The sequence below is a fragment of the Panicum virgatum genome, chromosome 5K, assembly GCF_016808335.1.
Source record: "Panicum virgatum strain AP13 chromosome 5K, P.virgatum_v5, whole genome shotgun sequence".
In the NCBI taxonomy this organism is placed as follows: Eukaryota; Viridiplantae; Streptophyta; class Magnoliopsida; order Poales; family Poaceae; genus Panicum; species Panicum virgatum.
The window spans coordinates 1,092,499-1,109,041 of NC_053140.1; the positions used below are offsets into that span (position 1 = coordinate 1,092,499).

Sequence of the window (16,543 nt, forward strand, 5' to 3'; positions counted from 1 at the left end):
CCTTCTATTGTACTATTTTTATATTGATGTAAACTCATATGATGGGGCGCGCGAAGTGCGCGTTAAGTTCTAGTATGTTGAAGATTGGCTAAGCCACATTGAGTGGACGAACCAGGACATCGTCGGGTGACACGATCGAGGGCATGGCACCGCCATCTGAAGCATCATCTCCTGACGGACGCGGGTCACCAGGCTGATGAACCGTAGATACAGATTTCTTTCCCTGGGTGGGAGTGGGAGGCCACTTCCTGGTCTCAACATGCGGAGGGTTTTTCGATCTTGCATGTTTCAGAATTCAGATAGGTAGTGGAGCGTGCAGCTTTATTTCTGTCAGCGACGTCTCATCATCAATAGGGTAAGGATCGATGCTATGAACAAGCTTGTGTAGGTTTCGTAAGTGAGAACATGCTAGCTCTTGCTGTGTTCACAAGTCGATCAGCTAATTCGAATGGAATTCAGTGTTGGTTCTCCATCCTGTCCTGTTCGGTCGTTTGCATGCATTTCTCATCCTGTTAGATTTCCCAACTTCCCAAACGCTTGCTAACAGAGATAGATCCAACTAGTGCTGTTGCCATGCATATGCATTTACATTTTACTACTGACTGGCATTATATATATAGTCTGAATGAAAGCATCTCGGTTACAAGTTATAACTTGCAAGTTTACAGCACACCTTTGTATCTCTAGCTAGCGCACAACGTCCATTCCGTAGAGTTCCACACACACACGACAAGACTAAAATGCAACAAGGTGCATTTGCTATAGCAAATGCACAGACGCTCTGCCGGACTCGCCAACTAACCACAGCTCAATCTCGCCACCCACCAGCCGCATGCAGAGAATCTTTTATTGATTTGGATAAAAAAATACAATATCTCTTAAATCGTAGCTCCGATTTCAGATCTATTTGCATCACGTTGTTGGAAAAAATGTGCTCAACAAAACGAGATCTATGAAGACTATATTTGATGAACTTTTTTTCAAGTATGTAATTGCAACATCACGATACTATGAGTTGCTATCATAGCTACATTATAATTGCAACTTGGCTGTAGCATAGTTAGCACTAGTTGCGACCACTTAGAACCTTGTTTTTGCACAATTGCTACTGATTTCAACTAGTTACAATCTAGTTGCAAGTCTAGTTAGTGAACGTTGCAACAAGGTGCATTCTGTATACAAAATGCACTTATACCCTGTAATTGCAACTTAGAGACTACATCAATTGCAATAAGAAGAATAGACCAACTGCAACTAGACGGAACTAATTGCAACTGGACACAAATCGGTTGCAACTTGGACAGATTTGGTTGCAACTCGGACAGACTTGGTTGCAACTCGGACTGACCCGGTTGCAACTGGACGCGAACCGTTGCAATTGGACACAATCCAGTTGCAACTAGAATAGTCACAGTAGTTGCAACTGAGAGGGTGGGTGCATTTTCTATACAGAATGCACCCGGGTGCATTATACATAACGGCGCCTTGAGCCGGACGGACAGCCCGAACACCTCGCTCCCGTCCACCGACGGCATCCCCGCCTGTCTCCTCCCGCGGCCGTGCGCCATCAACGCCCCCAATCGAAGTGATACAGCATGTTGGCGAGCGCGAGCTCCATCGTGGGCGCGGCGAACCCGGCGCCGGGGCACCCCCTCCTCCCGGCGCCGAAGGGCACGAACCGGAAGTCCTGCCCCGCCCCCACCCTGCTGTAATCCACGGGCGCGTCGACGAACCGCTCCGGCACGAACTCCTCGGCGCGCTCCCACGCCGTCGGGTCCCGGCCGATGGCCCAGGCGTTGATCACCACCCGCGTGCGCGCCGGGATGTGGTAGCCCAGCAGCTCCGTGTCCTCCGTCGTCTCCCGGGGTATCAGCAGCGCCGCCGGGGCGTGCAGCCTCATGGTCTCGCCGATCACGGCCCTGAGGTACGGCATCCCGTCGAGGTGGTCCTCGGTCACGCGCCCGGCGGCGCAGGCGGCGCCGCGGACCTCGTCCTGGAGCTTCCGCATCTCGCGCGGGTGGTTGATGAGCTCCGCCATGGCCCATCCCAGCACCGTGGAGGAAGTGTCAGTGCCGGCAGCAAATATGTCCTGTCCATCCATGTACAATTCAGTGTCACGATCGATCGACAAGTGTGCGTGTAACCACCAGCAGGCTTACCATAATAATTGCCTTGATGTTGTCCGTGTCGAGCCGGAGCCCGGCGTCCTTGTCCATCTCCTCCACGTCAAGCAGCACGTCCACGAAATCCCGGTGATCGTCGTCGACCTCGCCGTCACCAAGAACCTGTCGGCCACCGGAACGCCGCCGGCTCCGGTGGTCCGCGATGACCCGCTCGAGCAAGCCATCGAGCGCCTCGAACGTGCGCCTCGTCTTGGCCTCCAGCCCGGTGAGCGTGTCCACCCACCCGAGCCACGGCGCGATCTCCCGCATCGGCGACGCCAGGACCAGCTCCTGGATGTCGGCGAACACTCGCCTCAGCTTCTCTCCCCCCTCGTCGCCGTCCAGCCCGTAGTCCCCGTCCCCGAACGCCGCGCGCGAGATGATGGCCTTGGAGTAGCAGATGAGGGCGTCGCTCAGGTTGACCGCGCCGCCCGCCGCCGCCGCCTCGTGGCGGACGCGGGCGACCAGCGCGGCCACCTCCTGCTCCCGGACGCGCCTGGCGCCAGTAGTCGCCGTAGGCGGCGAAGGAGATTTCGCGGGAGCCGTAGACGAGGCGGTCGGCCATGGGCATCCGGGGCCGGCTGGCGAAGGCCGCGTCGCGGGCCCGCAAAGCCTCCTCCGCGGCGGCCGCCGAGGACGCCACGACGGTGGGCGCGCGGCCGAGGCGCAGGAGCATGACCGGGCCGTGCGATGCGGCCATGGACCGGAGCGCCCGGTGCGGCAGGCGGCCCAGCTGGTGCAGGTGGCCGAGGAGCGGCAGGCCGCCCGGCGGCGACGGAGGAAGCCTTCTGGCTCTCTGCGGACGGGAAGGCCTCTTGGTGCCGAGTAGCAGGAGGGAGAGCAGAGGCACGACGAGGCTCACGGGGAGCAGCGCCACCAGCGAGACGGCCATGGCTGTGGCTGGCTGGCTGCTGACTGGCCGATCGATCAGAGGAAGAGATATCGCAACAAAGCGAAACGAGAGGAAGTGGAATCGAATAGTCAATACAGTGGCAACAAAATTGTTGCTGTCAGAGTAAAAAAAATAACGCGTGGAGACGAGTCTTCGGAATTTTTTGGTGGTCAAATTGCGGAAAATTTAGAAAATTGATCATAGGAAGAGAGATTGTGATTTTTGGGTGTGTGCTAAAAGCGAACCGAGAGGCAGTCGAATCGAATAATCAACACAGTAGCAATCAAATTGTTGGTGGCGCGAGGGGAGGCGTCCAGATGATTGGGTGATTTTTTTTTACCGAAAGTTGGCCCCACGAAAACGAAGTCCACGCAGCCATAACCGAACACTAGTGCAGTCAGACGTCAGAGTGACAGAGTGAAGCCTAGTAGTTGAATTTCAAATAAAGTACACGAGCCGTTCCGAAACTTATCATGTTGTATCATTCCGATCTCCAGCTGAACACGTTTCGGGTGACCGGTCTCTGAACTCGCAAATTGCATATTTTAGTTTCTAAACTTAGATTCGGGTGTCAACCCGTTCCTAAATAAAAAATTCCATATTTGACTCTCTAAATTTAAATATGGATGCATATCATCTAGGTGCATGATTTAAATACCGGTGCTAGAAAATTTTGACAGTTAATTATTGATATTAAATGAAATAAGTTTGCAAAATTAACTCCACAATCCCTACGCTAGGAATCTTGAAGAATCTAATCAGGCCTTTGATCGTGTGATTAGGTAATGATTACTGTAACATCGATGTAGCCAATTATAAATTAATTATCGTCATTAGATTCGTCGCGAAAAGTTACGCTCATTCCTAAAATTTTTTTACAAATAGACTTCATTTAGTATTTCATGCATGTGAGATTCTTTTTTCAAAAAACCTGTGTTCTAGGTAATAAACGATCCAAACAAGGCCATTTTAACCATCAGTATTTAAAAATTAACAACACAAGTGAAATTTATTAGATTTCCCCAAGTTGGGCCCCACGAAAATTAACCGTCCAGGTGATTGAGTGATTTTTCCATGGAGGTAGGCCCCATGAAAACGAACTCCACAGTCCTCACAGCCAGAACCCCGACACCAGGTTTATTCAATTTTGTGTGTTCAGTGAAATTGTATTTCTTAATGGGCCTATACACACCTACCTCAGTTTGCAACTATACTTAAGTATCACCTTTTAGAGCAAGTAAAATGAAAAGCTCTAAGCTGGCTAAATACTGAGGTGTAGGAGAGAAAAGAGGAGAGAGAAGAGAAACAGGCTGTAAGCTTATAGCTAGCTCGGGCACAAGAACAAAAAAAAACTTTGTGAGAGACAAGTGAGCCATGTATTAATGATGGAGAGCTAAACCACTATACAAGTAGTACGGGAGTTGAGCTGAGAAAATTTTTGTAGCCAGCAACAGATTAAATTATTAGCCTTACTCTTACCACTTTATATTTTATTAGGATCTGACTTTATTTGACACTTCACGTTTCTTGAAGCATATTTCCTATTTTGCCCTCACATGAATATTGTAGGTATTGGATGTTCTAGAAATACTAAAAGAGTATTTTGGTCATTTCATGCTTAAAAGGTGAGTTGCCTAGGTATCCGTGTGTTGGTCAACGTTGCTAAGTATTTAGAAATGGTGGTTAGTACAATATTATCAGTCGGGGCTGCATTTGCCTCGCCGACGGACAGAGGGACAGAGTCTTTGTTATCAAGAGGATTAAACAAATGGCATCAGCCATCAGAAAACACATACAGAAGGCGTCATATGAATCCTTGTACTCTTTGGGCTTTGGATATCTCACTGTATATATCTATGCAAGGTGTTCGTTCCAAAGTAGTAGTGCAACAAGCTGCACTTTGTATAACCTACTTTGGTATGTATATCAGCACTTCTTAGAATCCGACTTGGTTTGTGGAGGTACTGTTTAAGACTTGTGTTACTGTACGGTGATAGATCGATGCACTGTGTGACTTATGCTGTATATATGCTAATCATGTTCTGCTCGTAATCCTGTTTGATGGGATGGAAGGTCTGTGATTTACTTATGTTATGGTTATTTTGGCCCCTGAACAATAGTAGACAGCACTATGGGAGACGCCCTCTTTGCCGTGTGCCCCTAAAAGCCCACGGCAAAGGGTTTGCCGTGTGCCGCACACGGCAAAGGGCACACGGTTCATGGCATGGCTCATGAGTAAGATCTTCAAATTTTGCATCCATTTTTTAGATTAGAGCTCAAATGGGAAAAAATAATGTGAACAACATTTTTTTTGCTTCATTAATATTTTATTCATAATTATTGCAGTTCAAAGTTGACTTATTCTCTAATATTCCTTTTCACGAAATAGAAATGTTAAATATAGCAAAATGACCGAGAAAATTACCAAAACTTAATGTAGAGTCCCACGTACAATATAGAGATAAGTAAAAAAATTTCAAACGGGGAACTAATTTTTTTAAGTCAAATTTGCCGTGTGTTTAACAAAAACACACGGCAAAGAAGCCTCTTTTGCCATGTGCTGTATTGCTCGGCACACGACAAAGATGGGGCTATGCCGTGTGTCCATGTGTTTGCCGTGTGCTAAACACTTGACACACGGCAAAAAGCCTGTTTGCCGTGTGCCCGATATAGTGCACACGGCAAAGATTCTCGCACACGGCAAAGGAGGCGTCTCCTTAGTGCAGCAAGCATTGAACAGCTTGTTCACAGGGATGCTGACAAAAGTCTGCTATGCGGCTGGAGAATGTACACTGAAATGAACATGATGCTTCCAGATCCAGAGAATAGCAGACAGGTTCACCATAGCAATGGGTTCGATCGACGTATGATCGCCCATAGCTGATTATTGACAGGTACGTTGCGCGCAGTAGTAGCATCTTACAACAAGTCGCGAGCTATATAGGATAGAAAGCCATCGTCGGCTAGCCGTCGAAGCTGGCATATATGCGTATGCTTATTGGTACAGAGAAACCAGAGTAGTGATCGCCGATGTCTGAACGTCCGTCGATGCATTCGATCGATCAGGGACAAGACCATGGCTTTGCGACCAAATGCAGCGTCGCCTTGAGCCGCACGGACAGCCCGTTCATCTCGTCCATCTCCAGCTTGGACGGCCCGCCGGCCGGCAGCTCCCAGTCGAAGTGGTAGAGCAGGGTCGCCAGCGCCAGCTCCATGGACGGCACGGCGAAGCCGACCCCCGGGCAGCCCCTCCTCCCGCCGCCGAACGGCACGAACCTGAAGTCCTGCGCGGACATCATGTAGTCCGTCGTGAGGTCGTCGCCGGCGAACCGCTCCGGCACGAACTCGTCGGCGCGCTCCCACGCGGCGGGGTCGCGCGCGATGGCCCAGGCGTTGACGATGACCCGGGTGCGCGCCGGAACACGGTAGCCCAGCAGCTGGGTGTCCTCCGTCGTCGCGTGGGGCAGCAGCAGCGGCAGCGGCGCGTGCAGCCGGAGCGTCTCCTTGATCACGTGCTTGAGGTAGCGCAGCTTCTCCAGGTGCTCCTCGGTGATGTGGTCGCCGCCGGCGACCACGGCGCGGATCTCGTCCTGCACCCGGCGCATCTCGTGTGGGTGGTTGATCAGCTCCGCCATGGCCCATACCAGCGTGGTGTAGGTCGTGTCGGTGGCGGCGGTGAACATGAGCTGCCGGAGTATGTACATGTTCATTAGTTTCTGGCACACACAAGACAAGGAATAATTATTGAAGGTTCACCCGTACCAGGATCATGGCCTTGATGGCTTCGTTGTCAAACGGGACTCCGCCGCCGCCGCCGCCGCCGGCGTGCTCCTCCGCTTCGTTCACGTCCAGCAGCACGTCCACAAAGTCCCGGTGGCCGTCGCCCTCCCGCCGCTGGCCACCGCGCCTCCGCCGGTGGTCGGCGATGACCCGCTCCAGCAAGGCGCCCATCTCCTGGGACGTGCGCCTCGCCTTGGCCTCCAGCCCCATGAGCGTGTCCACCCACGCCAGCCACGGCACGAACTCCCCCAGGGTCGCCATCCCGAGCAGCTCCTCGAAGTCGCTGAACAGCTTCGCGAGCTTCTCGCCGCCGTCCAGCTCGTAGCTCCCGTCGTCGCCGAACACGGCGCGGGAGATGACGCCGTTGGTGTAGGAGATGAGGACGGCGTTGAGGTTCACGGCTGCGCCGGCGCCGGCGCGGCGGACGCGGCCGGCCATGGCGGCGGCCTCCTGCTCCCGGATGTGCCGGAAGGAGCGGACGCGGCGCTGGCTGAGGAGGTGGAGCACGCTGACGCGGCGCGACTGGCGCCAGAGCTCGCCGTAGGGGGCGAAGGCCATGTCGTAGTCGGAGAGGAGGCGCTCCGCCATGCGCACCCTCGGGCGGCTCGCGAAGGCCAGGTCGTGGGTCTTCATGACCTCCTGCGCCGCAGCCGCCGAGGAGGCCACCACGGTGGGCACGCGGCCCATGTGCAGGAGCATCACCGGGCCGTGCTTGGCGGCCATCGCTTGGAGCTTACGATGCGGTAGGGAGCCAAGAAGGGGAAGGTGGCCGAGGAGGGGAAGCCCCGGCGGCGACGGAGGCAGTCGCCGACCATCGTCCCCGCTGGACGGAGAACCACCCTTCTTCCCCTTGCTGCCGAAGAGGAGGAGCAGGGAGAGGAGAGCAACCAAAAGCAGGGCAGCAAACGGCGAGATGTCCATGTTTGCACTGCACTGTCCTGCTCTCCGTTCAACGTATCATCCATTTATAGAATTGCAGGAGGAGAGAAGAAAAGTGGACAACTGGGTGCCACCTCTATAGCGGATTTCAAGATTATCATGAATTCATGATACATAATCCATATTTTGTAATAGTGATGTTACAATAATCATCCGGTAATTATAAATTAATCATAGATTAATTAAGCTCGTTAAATTCGTCTCGCGATTTACAATCTATTTGTGCAAAAAAAATTTGTAAATAAACTTCATTTAGTACTCCAAAATAGCAAGATTCTTTTTCAAAAATTTTACGGATAAAAATCTAAACACACATTTTTTTTAGGGTTAGTTGGATCCATGCCACTACAATTTCTTGAAATTGGATTTCATGTTGAAATCCATGCCATTGAGTGGCATGATTTTCAACATGAAACCCAAATTTACGGAGTTGTGGTGGCATGAATCGAATTTTCCCTTTTTTTTAACACCTAAGAGCACTGGAAAGTCATGTAAGATTTTGGGCGCCCATGCTAACCGGACTCAACGCAGACGAGGCTGCCCGAGTAGTCTCGGAACACGCCATACTGAAGTACTCATACCACCACACACACGCGCACACACACCCCGACGCACACCTCAGCCCTCGCGGGAACACTGTTCCCAGTGCGAACCCTGCGTTGAGCTGCGTTCGAACGCGGGCGGCAGGCGCCCCAGCGGGCTGTCTTACCAACACGCATTCGCAAATCTAAACACACCCTGACTCTATCATGTGGGTGGCATACTATAACTTTGGACTATTTTTTTAGAATAATTAGGGCTCCATGTCTTTGAAAGACGACAACGTTTTACAGCGCAGTGGAAAGACCGGATTCACCTCTGAAAACAGACACAGCATCAAGAGCTAAAAGAAACACCAAAACTGAAGATCCTAACTTTGGACTATGTGCCAAGTTCTTTTGTTGGAGGCGTTGTCGTCGTCTTTCTTTTTCTCTAACTAGAACGACAATGAGATAAAGATAAGAGGTCTAGCATCTATCTAATTCAATTATTTTTGAAAATAACGCTCTGGGGCATGCAGTGTGATCACATCTCGCAGCTGTTTGTTGTTGTGACCATTTTGGTTTTTTAGGTTGTTTGTTTGTGGTGGCGACGACGGTATGGGAGAAGCTCATTAGATGAGGTTGTGGCCATTTTGACTTCCTAGGCAAAGTTCTCACTAGCTAGCTAGTTTGTTTGCGGTGACGACGGTTCTGTGAGATGCTCATGAGATGAGAGGTTGTGATCATTTTGGTTTCAAAGCAATGTTATTAGTCGTCCAACTAAACATAACAAACCAGGATTAGTCAGACTTATTGGTTCATGGACCTTGAGATTAGTTGTTTCTCAAATAGCTCTGGGACAGCTAGCATAGAAAAAAAAGTCCAAGCTTTGGGCCACTTGCTTGTCCACTGAATTTCTGTTTTTTTTTGTCCCACAAATAAGTGATCATGCTTGATGCTTGCTACTTTCTTTTACCCATCTATAAAGAAGTTTTTTTATATCACATTGCAGAAAATACTTCGTGACTCTGCAAAGGGTAAAGGAGGGGGAGAGAAAATCTAGCTTTTAATCAAGAGCTAAGCTAGCCTATCTTCTCGATCTATCACATGAGACCTACAACTAACTTTAAACAACGTGTTAAAGTTTTTGTTGGATGGATCATTATATTATTTCTCATGCTTACTATCTTGATAAGATGAAAATGATATGAAGATACGAAGGCTAGTATGCAATATGATCACATCTTGTGCCCGTACGTAGTATAGCTCACTGGATGAGAATGGACGAGTTTGTTTGTGCTGGTGGCGACGGTTTTGGAAAAAGATCACCTGATGTCTACAGTGACAGTGGACGGAACTACACTTCCGACAGCACATCAGTCCTGCTAGCTAGAGATGTTGCTTTCATTTACTAAATGATCGGTACTAACAATCAGGTGGCATTTGTCATTTGTCTTTAGGCGACCGGCGTGAGCCGTAAGAGAGATGCCTGCCTGCCTGCTGGGCTAATTTCTGCTAGCTGCTAGTGTAGGGCAGGACGGCATGGCATGAGCTAGGAAAGAGCATCGCTATTTGACGGGTAAGAGATACCAACTTGTCTTCTTTTTTTTCTTCTTATTTTCAGCCAGACAGAGCTCATCTGGTGTTTTTCTTTTCCTTTGGTATTCCCTCCTTCCATGTCATCGGCCCATACATGTGCCATTGGAGGAAGAGCAGGGAGAGGGAGTAGGGCTTAAAAGTGGGGGACAGGGACATAAGTGATCCATAACTGACAGTGATATTTTTAAAAGTATGTCATCTTTTGGTACTGATGAAAATCCCAAATTCTATTTCTTCAAAAAAAAATCCCAAATTCCTCCATGAACCAGCATGTTCAGCGAATCCAAAGGCAGACAAGATAAGATGATGGCTATGCTTGCACTGCACTACTACTGTACAATCACTGTTCGCTGTACTAGTGCTGGTGGCTGGTGCTGGAGTGGTGTGAGAGAAAAATACTGTTGCCTGGCTGGTGGCTGGAGGCTGGTACTGGAGCTATGTGAGAGGAAAATACTGTTGGCTGGCTGGAGGAACCAAACAGCGAAGAGAGTGATTGTCGTTTGTACTACGTGATGCTGCGATGTAACTGAATGATTATAAAGTGACAAGACTAGCAACGCCAGTACTCTTGGCACTAGTGAGGTAGTTAAGGTACATGTCAACACGTACCATATAAACAAGTATGTTGCAGAGTTGTACACGCGACATTATTCAGCTTGGCATATCCAGGGCGTCTGTCTATGTGCTTTGCGGATGACAGGAGTCAGATACCTAATTGCTATGTTTGGTTGCATTGCTCAATCTGCCATATTTTTCAAATGTACCTTTTAATTACGGAAAATACCCCTCACTTGATGTTGTTAGCCTCCGTTTGTCAGAGCACCTGTCTTCTTTTATCATCTTCTTCCCTGTTGCATTAGTTTCTCTCTATCCAGGCTTACATGTTTTTCATTTCTGTGCATTGGTCATTGGTTAACCACCGGACCGTACGCAGCTCCTTGATAACGGGCCCTTGAGGTCTGGTAGTTTTGCGCAGGTTTTTTCGGATTTGGGTAATATTTCAATACTTCGCTAAGATTTCAAACTTCACTGTCAAAGTTCATTCAAGTTTTCTTAAGTTTCAGCCAAATTCCAAAACTTATTTGAACAGGTTTGCACGAAATTCGGAGCCTAGCTGATTTCCCCCCTTTTCAAATAGTGAACCGGCCGGGCCATACCAAGAAGAGATTGCTAATGTTCAAAACATACTACCACAACCACTTAATGCGAGAGAGAGCAGAGCCCAGGATCAGCTTGCATGTCAGGCAGGCCAGGGCTGAGCTACCAGAAGCAGAGGCCTCTTGAGTCGCACGGAGAGGCCGTTCACCTCGCTCATGTCCACCAACGATCCCGCCGTCGTCCATGGCCTCCCTCCACCTGCAACTGGAACTGGGACCTCCCAGTCGAAATGATACAGCAAGCTCGCCAGCGCCAGCTCGTTGGCCGGCACGGCGAACTCGACGCCCGGGCACCCCCTCCTCCCGCCGCCGAACGGCAGGAACCTGAAGTCCGCCCCCATCCTGTGGTACTCCGCCTCGCCGTCGGCGGCGAACCTCTCCTGCATGAACTCCTCGGCGTGCTCCCCCCAGGTGGCCGCGTCCCGGCCGATCGCCCATGTGTTGATCACGACACGCGTCCGCGCCGGGACGTGGTAGCCTTGCAGCTCGGTGTCCTCGAGGGTTTCCCGCGGCAGGAGGAGAGGCCCCGGCGGGTGCAGCCGGAGCGTCTCCTTGATGACGGCCTTGAGGTATGGTAGCTTGGGAAGGTCGTCCTCGGTGACGTGGTCGCCGACGACGGCCGCGCGGATCTCGTCCTGGAGCTTGCGCATCCGGGCTGGGTAGTTGATGAGCTCCGCTATGACCCATTCCAGCAGCGTGTACGTAGTGTCGGTGCCGGCAACGAGCATGTCCTACCAGGGTTTACAATCCCGGTAAATAAAATTCCATCTTGTTATGAACAAAAGAACAATGCAAGAGAGAGCGAGCATCAGATCAGAGCTGAGCATACGAGGATTGTGGCTTTGATGGCGACCGTGTCGAGCTGGACTCCCCCGACCTCTTCCTCTGCCTCGCTCAAGTCCTGCAGCACGTCCACGAAGTCCCTGCAATCTTCCTCCCCGTCTCCGACCCGCCGTGCACCACCACGACGTCGCCGGCGATGGTCGGCGATGACCCTCTCGAGCAGCCGATCTATCTCCTCAGACGTGCGCCTGGCCTTCCGCTCCAGCCCGGTCACCACGTCCACCAGCCACAGCCACGGCACCATCTCCGCCATCGGCACCGTCCCGAGCAGCTCCTCGAACTCACCGAAAACCTTCCTCAGCTTCGCCCATCCTCCGTTGGCGCCGCCGTCGAGCCCGTAGCCCGCGTCGCCGAACGTGGCGCGCGAGATGACGGCGCTAGAGAAGGCGACGAGGAGGTCGCTCAGGTTCACGACGGCGCCGGCGGTGCCGCGGACGCGGCCGAGCAGCGCGGCGGCCTCCTGCTCGCGGACGGCGCCGAAGCGGAGGACCCGGCGCTGGGTGCGGAGGTGGGAGACGCAGACGCGGCGCAGCTGGCGCCAGCGCTCGCCGTAGGGCGCGAACACCATGTCGCGGGTGCCGTAGTAGAGGCGGTCGGCCATGCGCAGGCTGGGGCGGCTGGTGAAGGCGAGGTCGCGGGTCTTGATGGCCTCCTCCACGGCGGCCGCGGAGGAGGCCACGACGGGGGAGCATGACAGGGCCGCACGACGCGGCCATGGACCAGGGTTAAAAAAACCGACTGGAATCGGTTCGGAAACCGCGGTTACCGGTCAAATCGGTCCGGACCGGTTACGGTTCCGAAACCGGCCCAAATTTAAAATTCAAATTTGAATTTGAAAAAAATAAAAAAATCTTAAAAATACTTCTAAAAATACTTCAAGTTGCGACTAATCTAATGGTGTCAAAATTTTTCAAATATTCGTTCATTTAGTACACTTTGCGGGTATTTGAATTTAAACAAAAAAAACGTGCATACAAAAGTATACAAATACAATGTAAAACATGTTATACATTGTATTAATGTAAAAGTAGTACAAAAGAGGATTGGAGGGTTCATTTAGGCTAAAACATGTTATACAAACATTCATTTAGTATACTTTTGCGAGCATTTGAATTTAAACCAAAAAAGGAAAAAAAATTGAATTTGGCCGGTTACCACTCAAACCGAACCAGTTTACCGGTCTAACCGGTCGGCTAACCGGTGGAAACCGGTTGAACTGCTGTTTTTGGTTTGAAATTTGAATTTGGCCGGTTTTTTCCGGTAACTGGTCAAACCGGTACGGTTTACCGGAACCGGAGGGCGGCGGTATTGTCACACCGGTCGATAAAAAAAACCTGCATGGACCTGAGCCCCCGGTGCGGTAGGCGGCCCAGGGTTTTTTATCCCGACCGGAATCGGTCCAGAAACCACGGTTACCGGTGTAACCGGTCCGGATCGGATCCGGTACCGGCCGGTTGTAAACCGGTCCAAATTCAAAATTCAAAATTAAATTCAAAAAATAAAAAATTCTCAAAACATTTATGAAAATACTTCAAGTTGCGACGAATCTAATGGTGTCAAATTTTTTTAAATATTCGTTCATTTAGTATACTTTGCGGGCATTTGAAGTTAAACAAAAAAAGCGTGCATATGAAAATATACAAATCAAGGTTTTAAATCGCCGGCTAAGACGTTTAGCGGCAGAGCTGCCGTTATGGCATTTAGCGGGCTATAGCGGGCAATAGCCGGCTTTAGTGGGATAAATGTCATAGCGTCTGGCCTTTCTAGAAGCTATAGCCGGCTATTTAAAACCTTGATACAAATACAATGTAAAACATGTTATACATTGTATTAATGTAAAAGTAGTACAAAAGAGGGTTTGAGGGTTCATTTAGGCTAAAACATGTTATACTACCTCCGTACTGGTAAAAGAAGTCATTTTGGACAAGGTTTGAGTTAAACATTGAGAATATAAATCATCAATAATTTTTAAGTTGTTGAGTTTGCAAATATAAAAATTATACGAATAGATTTGTCTTAAAGAATATTTTCATAAAAGTATACATATATCATTTTTCCATAAATATTTTTATAATAACAATAGGTCAAAGTTGTATTTTGGAGACCGTGTCACTGTCCTAAACGACTTCTTTTACAAATACGGAGGGAGTACAAACATTCAAATTTTGAACTAAAGTGGATTTTCCGTCGGTTTTTTTGTTCAACTCCCCGGTTCCCACTCAAACCGGACCAGTTTACCGGCCTAACCGGTCGGCTAACCGGTTGAACTATCATTTTTTATTTGGAATTTGAATTTGACCCGTTTTTCCGGTTACTGGTCAAACTGGTCCGGTTTACCGGAACCGGACGGCGCCGGTTTCATTCTACCGGTCGGTAAAAAAAACCCTGGGCCCAGCAAGTGGAGGTGGCCGAGGAGCGGCAGGCCTGTGACATCCGGTCCAATTTGGATGGCCCAGTAGTGGCCCATGAGTGCTGCGTGAACATGTTTAGTACCACCTTGCTAGTTGAACAAGAGTGGAGCCAACTTATAAGTCCTTGTCCTCCCGCCATAGCACCTTTGGGTTGACCTTTTTACGCGAAGCGAGGACGAAAGCGTAAGTGAGGTGTTATGTGTAAGCGGGAACGTCCCTTAGAAGAGCTGGGCTGTGCGCCAAGGGGGCTCAGTAGTGGCGAGCAGGGCAACAAGTGAGGCGGCCATGCTGCAGTGTTGATCAAGCTAGGTAGCTCCCAGTCAGTCCCAGCAACGGACGATGCGGAATGCTGAGAAACGGAATGGCAAAATCAACAAGTAGTAGGTGCCACCACCACCATATATGTACAGTACAGTAGAGGTGCATAGCATGCGGCGGTGGCTCCAAGCTTGAGGCGCCGTGGCTTGCGTGGCTGCCGACACCACATCTCCAGACGGCCACAGCCTCGCTAGCCCACATCGCTCATCTCCTGAGCAGCGCGTTGAGCTGGAGGAGCACACGCTCAAGCAGAAAAGACGTCGATCGGTCGGTCGTCGGATCAGGTCTGTAACCACGCGGCAAGAATCCAAGGCGGAACTTCACGGTGAGGGATTTGGGAACCGTCCCCACCTATTTTTTCTCTCTCTAGATTTTCGGGACAAATGATTTACAGATTTGCTCCTTGTCAACTGACTGAGATATTGCTTATCTCTCAATCGATGCGCAGACGCGTCCGATCGGCGACTTACGGTGGTGATCCTGTTTTGTGAAATTCATCCAACCGGGTCCGTACGGCACATTAACGGGTTCAGAAAAATCCACCCTTTACCTGTTTTGTCTACATGTGGGTGCGTCGCCCATCTTCAACCGTGTTTGCATCCTTCAGTGGAGGCTGGGGTAGTGGGGGAGCCGGCCAGCGATACGTCTTCCCCGGTGGCTATCTGCCGATCCACTCGTGCGCTGGTGTTTTTGTCTACCCCATCTACATCTGTCTTTGATCCCTAGCACCAGATCTCCCCTCCCCCTCGAGGTACCCATGTTTTTTCGTTTTTTGATGTGGTCTTTTTCTGCGTTTGATTTTGCTTCTATCGGCTATCCTACCAGCAGAGATCTTTTGCCCCCTTCGAGGTAGCCACATGTTGCCTAACTGGATTTTGCTATAGGCAAATCCGCTGCAGGATTAGATAGTTTTTTTTTGTTCATTTTTTTGGGTGGGTTTTTGTTCAATTTTTAAGTTGCTTTGGTAGAAATGACAAATTGAGCCACACCGGTTTTTGGATGATTAATGGTGGGCCATGCGATGGCTGTTTTTTTTAACCATATGATTGTTCAACCGATCCGATGAACATACTAGTTAGAGCAACTCTAGTGGAGTGACTAAATTTGAGTGACTAAAACTCATTTTAATCACCCACTTTTCAAGTTTAGTCATTTAAAATGTAGTCTCTACTCCAACAGCACCGACTAAATAGATTAAAAGTGGTGGGCCTTACTTTTGCTAGTCTAAGTAGAGGGTGACCAAATTGAGGGGATGGAAGAGGAAATTTAGTCACCTCCTCATTTTAGTCACCCAAATAGAGGTCCTGCTAGAGATGAAAATTTGAGCAAAATGACTAAAATATGGGTTTAGTCATCCAAATAGAGGCCCTGCTGGAGTTGCTCTTAGCTGTTGCTTCAGTAATTAACAGAGTTTGTTTCTTCAGCTGTAAATCAATGGATTTTGTCTTTGTTCTGTACGCCCCATAGTTCTTAATACGAGTTGGCTATTTCTTGAGTAATCTTTGTTTTTCAAAGCAATCTGCTGCATGTCAGTCTATTTTTTGCATCCTGCTCCATTTAGAATTAATCTCTAGTTTATATCTCGATACTACCATACTGTGCGAAATCCCAATGCTTGGTTCATGCGAATCATCTTATGTTGAACATATCATAATTTGATTAGCCCTGTCAAATTAGTGCCTGACAAGCTAGAGCCCTGTCAAATTATTTTCTGCATGCCATAACCATAAGTTACTAATGAGTTATAGTCATTTAATCTTTTGCATTGTAGCTGATTTGCATTCAGCCTCACAATCTGTCATTATAGTGTTTAACTTTTTTGTCTAATTCCAGTTGGAATTTTTGTGTTCCACTAGCTTCAGTTTGTGGATTTTTAGCTTTTGATTTTGTGAATTATCACCGATATATGTCCTGTTGCATT

The 16,543-nt window shown here is 49.5% G+C and overlaps 2 protein-coding genes and 1 pseudogene across 2 annotated transcripts; all 3 read right to left on the bottom strand.

Annotated features, from left to right (window-relative positions):
- Positions 1-1,091: 1,091 nt before the first annotated feature.
- LOC120710401 lies at positions 1,092-3,105 on the bottom strand (annotated as a pseudogene).
- Positions 3,106-5,842: 2,737 nt separating this feature from the next.
- Positions 5,843-7,783, bottom strand: LOC120705514 (cytochrome P450 71A1-like). Its single transcript, XM_039989896.1, has 2 exons — positions 6,817-7,783; positions 5,843-6,740 (listed from the first exon to the last, which is right to left on the bottom strand). The coding sequence occupies exons 1-2, from the start codon at positions 7,753-7,755 to the stop codon at positions 6,117-6,119; spliced, it is 1,563 nt and encodes a 520-aa protein (XP_039845830.1). The 5' UTR covers positions 7,756-7,783; the 3' UTR covers positions 5,843-6,116.
- Positions 7,784-10,905: 3,122 nt separating this feature from the next.
- LOC120710402 (cytochrome P450 736A117-like) lies at positions 10,906-12,516 on the bottom strand. The gene is made up of 2 exons (XM_039996094.1): positions 11,880-12,516; positions 10,906-11,781 (listed from the first exon to the last, which is right to left on the bottom strand). The coding sequence occupies exons 1-2, from the start codon at positions 12,492-12,494 to the stop codon at positions 11,134-11,136; spliced, it is 1,263 nt and encodes a 420-aa protein (XP_039852028.1). The 5' UTR covers positions 12,495-12,516; the 3' UTR covers positions 10,906-11,133.
- Between the last annotated feature and the right edge of the window lie 4,027 nt (positions 12,517-16,543).

What these genes read in the sequence shown, in the direction of transcription:
- LOC120705514 (XM_039989896.1), bottom strand. Translation starts at nt 7,755, where the DNA reads ATGGACATCTCGCCGTTTGCTGCCCTGCTTTTGGTTGCTCTCCTCTCC. An exon ending in CCATCAAGGCCATGATCCTG is followed by an intron (nt 6,741 to 6,816) that starts GTACGGGTGAAC and finishes ATACTCCGGCAG; the next exon opens with CTCATGTTCACCGCCGCCAC.
- LOC120710402 (XM_039996094.1), bottom strand. Translation starts at nt 12,494, where the DNA reads ATGGCCGACCGCCTCTACTACGGCACCCGCGACATGGTGTTCGCGCCC. An exon ending in CCATCAAAGCCACAATCCTC is followed by an intron (nt 11,782 to 11,879) that starts GTATGCTCAGCT and finishes AAACCCTGGTAG; the next exon opens with GACATGCTCGTTGCCGGCAC.